The sequence below is a fragment of the Pundamilia nyererei genome, unplaced genomic scaffold (assembly GCF_000239375.1).
Source record: "Pundamilia nyererei isolate P.nyererei 1_Seehausen unplaced genomic scaffold, PunNye1.0 scaffold00669, whole genome shotgun sequence".
NCBI lineage: Eukaryota > Metazoa > Chordata > Actinopteri > Cichliformes > Cichlidae > Pundamilia > Pundamilia nyererei.
The window spans coordinates 9,908-13,855 of NW_005188070.1; the positions used below are offsets into that span (position 1 = coordinate 9,908).

The 3,948-nt window shown below is 41.7% G+C and overlaps 1 protein-coding gene across 1 annotated transcript in view; it reads right to left on the minus strand.

Moving 5' to 3' along the window:
• The window catches only part of LOC102209833 (P2X purinoceptor 3-like), a gene marked incomplete at its 3' end in the record, with an annotated part of 12,939 nt that extends 9,079 nt beyond the window's left edge, over positions 1-3,860 (minus strand). Inside the window, exons 1-3 of the mRNA XM_005754808.1 lie at positions 3,688-3,860; positions 2,036-2,113; positions 34-192 (exon numbers count right to left, since the gene is read on the minus strand). Of these exons, the coding sequence (XP_005754865.1) occupies positions 34-192; positions 2,036-2,113; positions 3,688-3,860 (410 nt within the window). The remainder of the gene's footprint in view (positions 1-33; positions 193-2,035; positions 2,114-3,687) is intronic.
• Between the last annotated feature and the right edge of the window lie 88 nt (positions 3,861-3,948).

Genomic DNA, 3,948 nt, shown 5'->3' on the forward strand with positions numbered 1-3,948 from the left:
CACACACACACACACACACACACACACACACACACAGGCTTGGTCTGTACATGTTCTGCCAGATTAGTGAAGTTCTGCTGGGCGTAGCGGACGACATCTCCCACTCTGAAGATCGGGCAGTAGGTGTTGTTGACCATGTCAAAGTTACACTCACTGATATATTTTTTCGTGATGTTAGGAAGGAAGTTCCCTCTGCCAACAAACACATCAATATGTCAGCCTTAAATATGACAATCATTCTAACAGTAAGATTTAATCATTTCTGGGCTCGACACTAACTTTTGTGGCACCTGCCTTTTGGACAAGTACATTTCCTCTCAGTTGGCCTGGTACAAAGTCCTTTGTCTTAAATGAAAATGTCTAAAATATTACTGCATGTTGTGGTTTGCAAATGACTTCAGTAATGTCACCAAATGATCACCAAAAAGTACATGCTACAGCTGTGCATAATGGCCACATGCCAAAGCGTCTCTGAACTATAATTGTGCCATTTTCAGATTGACTTTTACAAAAGTATAATTGTGGCTTAACTCTGAACAGATACAGTGACATGAAAAAGTATTTGCCCCCTTTCTTATTTTCAAGTTGCTTCATATTTGTCACACTTGCATGTTTCGGATCATCAAAAAATGTAATATTAGACAAACATAACTTGACTGAATACAAAATGTGTTATTTAAGTCATGATTTTATTAATCGGAGGATAAATGTTGTTCGATTATGTACTACTGTGGTTAACCGCTTCTTTTGGAAAGCAGAGTTCACTTTGTTCGACTCAAATCTGATTAAAGCCAGAACTGTTGATTCAAGAAATTACCTGATTACCTGTCTGACAAAGTGAAGTAGCCTAAGAGTTCTCAAACAGCAGCATGCCAGTACCTAAAGAAACAGCTCAGAATCAAAGTCATTGATATCTGTCAGTGTGGAAAGGGTTACAAAGCAATTTTCAAGGGGTGGTGCAAAGATTGTATTTCTTTTGGAAGGTTTGCATCCCATTAAAGGTTTGGTATGATGTGCATTTTGTAAAATACACATCAAACATAGTGGTGATGGTGGTGTGATGGTCTGGTCACTACCAAAAAGTCCTGAAGCAGACTATTCAGCCAACAAGCTGTGCACTCGGTGCAAGCAGGACATCCAAAACACACCAGGAAGTCATTCTCTGAACACCCAGTCAAATTCCCGACTTCTGCCAGATTGAGATGCTTTAGTGTGACCAGTTATCACAAACTCTTCATTCCAAGTCTTGCTGCCAACGTAGCAAAACCAGTTATTAGGTTTAGTGGGCGATTTTCTCCACACAGGCCAGTTTTGAACGGTTTTGTTACATTTATAAAAGAAACAATCATTAAAAACCTCATTTTGTATTCACACAAGTTATCTTTGGCTAATATAAAATGTGTCTGATGATCTGAGACGTGACAAGTATGCAAAAAGATGGAGACTCCTCCTGTAGCACACACTTCTCTGTGATAACGACATAACAGCTTTCAACTGAATTAGCCAGTGTGTCTCATCCTGTCAGAGCAGGCTGCCGTTGCTCAGTCTGGTGCTTGGCTAACATTACACTTTACATTGAAGCATGAGTGAAACAGTGAATTACACAGATGCTAATGCTAGCTAATTAATGTCACCTGTTGGGGTTTCATCCCTGCAAAAACAGCAGAACCCTTTCCTGCTCAGTGAAACTGATCTCTCCATCTATTCACAGTCCTTAATTTTCCCTTTAAATTGGCGGTACTGTGCAGTTATATCAACACTGATTCATATTCATTTTGCATCCTTGGCTTGAATGCAGAGCTGACAGTGTTTTGCATTGAATGCTTTGCAAATGTCAACTCCAGTGTTAGTGCCAGTGCATTCAGAGTGACAGTTATCGGGGATAAAGCGTTCTCTTCACAACTCAGTAGCCTGAATATAACATTTCTTCATTAAAGTGAGCAATAATGTGAAAACAGAATAATTTGTCCTTGTTAAACAAACAAACAGATGTTCCAGACGAGCCTTAATGTCAACATATAAGGGTGTGTGATACTTGGTGTAGTTGAAGGTCGGGAAGCGGATGCTGTTTTTGATGAAGATGGTGAAATTTTCTGTTTCCATCATTGGTGTGCTGCATAGGGGAGAACAGACAAACATGAAAACGTCACACAGAGTCACAGGAAAGACAGAATTTACTTAACATATATTTAATTTGAAAATGCACCGACTGACTGCCGAGGATGAGAACCGGACGATGTTCTCGGCTGGTGACCGGCTCGCTTGTATCATGCTTGTCCAATTATTAGCTCATCCATTTCATGCATGCACAGCACCCACACAGCAGCCCATGCAAATAGCCGTGCACGCACTGATATGTCCTTAGTGTGGAAGCTCTTCACTGTGAGTGAAGATGCACAGACCAAAGTAAAATGCAGGGGAACCACTGTGATAATGTTCATAAGAACAAACCTAATCAGATATTATACTCATGCAGCTGAACATGGTTATTTTAATTGCTAAAAAATGCAAAGTGGCTAAAACTAAAGCTGGAGCTTGAAGCCAGCCACAGGCTAGCACAAATAATCAATAAGATAAAGCAGGTGTGGGGAACTCCAAGCCTCAGGTGTGCCGTCCCAGGGGGACATCTAAAACCTGCAGGACAGTGGAGTGCCCCGCCCCTGAGAGAAAGGATCCAGTTATGAGGAAAATGAAAGACACGAATGAAAAAGAGAAACAGGTATCTTTTAAGGCATCTTGTAGGTATGTGATACAAATGTTGCTACATAAATCTGCTGCAACTGCTTTTGTTGGGTGAGGTAAAATAAGACGGATGAAAGCAGAAAAATCTATAACCTGCTGCAGTTTGGCAAAGTTGTAATTCTAATCATTACTTTAGCTATGAAAATAATACCTTACACTAAAGATAAGCATATTTCCTTCTAGTTATTAGAAAGAAAACCAGTATAAACACAAACTGGTTGGTCACACTAACAAAAACGTTGGAAAACAGAATCGGCCAACAAAACTCTGCATTTCTATAAAAATAAAGCTAGAGAAATATAATACACAAAGCTGCAGTTTAATAGTGTTACAGACACTACAGTAGGGGTGCTGAAATATTTTTTTTTAAAGTCTATTTTCCCCCCTCGTTTACACTGGTGGACCAAAGTTAGTGATTTATAAAACTTGTCTCTGATTCTGTTCATCTGGATGTTTGAGAAACGTTTCATCTTCAGTCTCAGCTGACTGCAGGTTTCCAACCTTATAAACGGGACATTTGCATGATGACTGAAACTAGCAGCACTGAAGGAACAATGGGCTGGGAGGTCAGTTTCAACACTGACCAGTGAGCATTGGTCTCACTGGTCATGGATCATAGTGTTGCAGAATTGTTCTTGCTATCAGGATAACTGTGACCTCTCACACTGTCAGTGTTTTTATAAGCATAGCAGTCAGAGCGGGTGTACGCCTACCAGCTCACTGTGTCTTTGGTGTTTCGCTAGCTTAGCTTAGCTCGTAGCCGACTCGTTAGCACCATGGCTACTTCACCTGTCCCTCCTGCACTTTCCTGCTCATTGTGTCAGATGTTTAGTTACTCCTCGGCCTCCTTTAGCAGTAATGATATCTGTAACAAATGTAGCATATTTGCAGCTCTGGAGGCCAGGATTACTGAATTGGAGACTCTGATTCGCACCCTTCATTCACCCGTAGCTAGCCAGGCCCCTGTAGCTGGTGCAGCCGAAGATAGCGTAGGCCCCGCTAGCTATTTCCCGGCAGACCCCAAGCAGCTGGGGAAAGAGGGCGGCTGGATGACGGTGAGGAGGAAGCATAGTCCTAAACAGAAGCCCCAGGTACACCACCAACATGTGTCTAACCATTTTTCCCCACTCTGCGACCCACCCGCCGGGGGTCAAACTCTGGTAATTGGTGATTCTGTTCTCAGACATGTGAAGCTAGAGACACCGG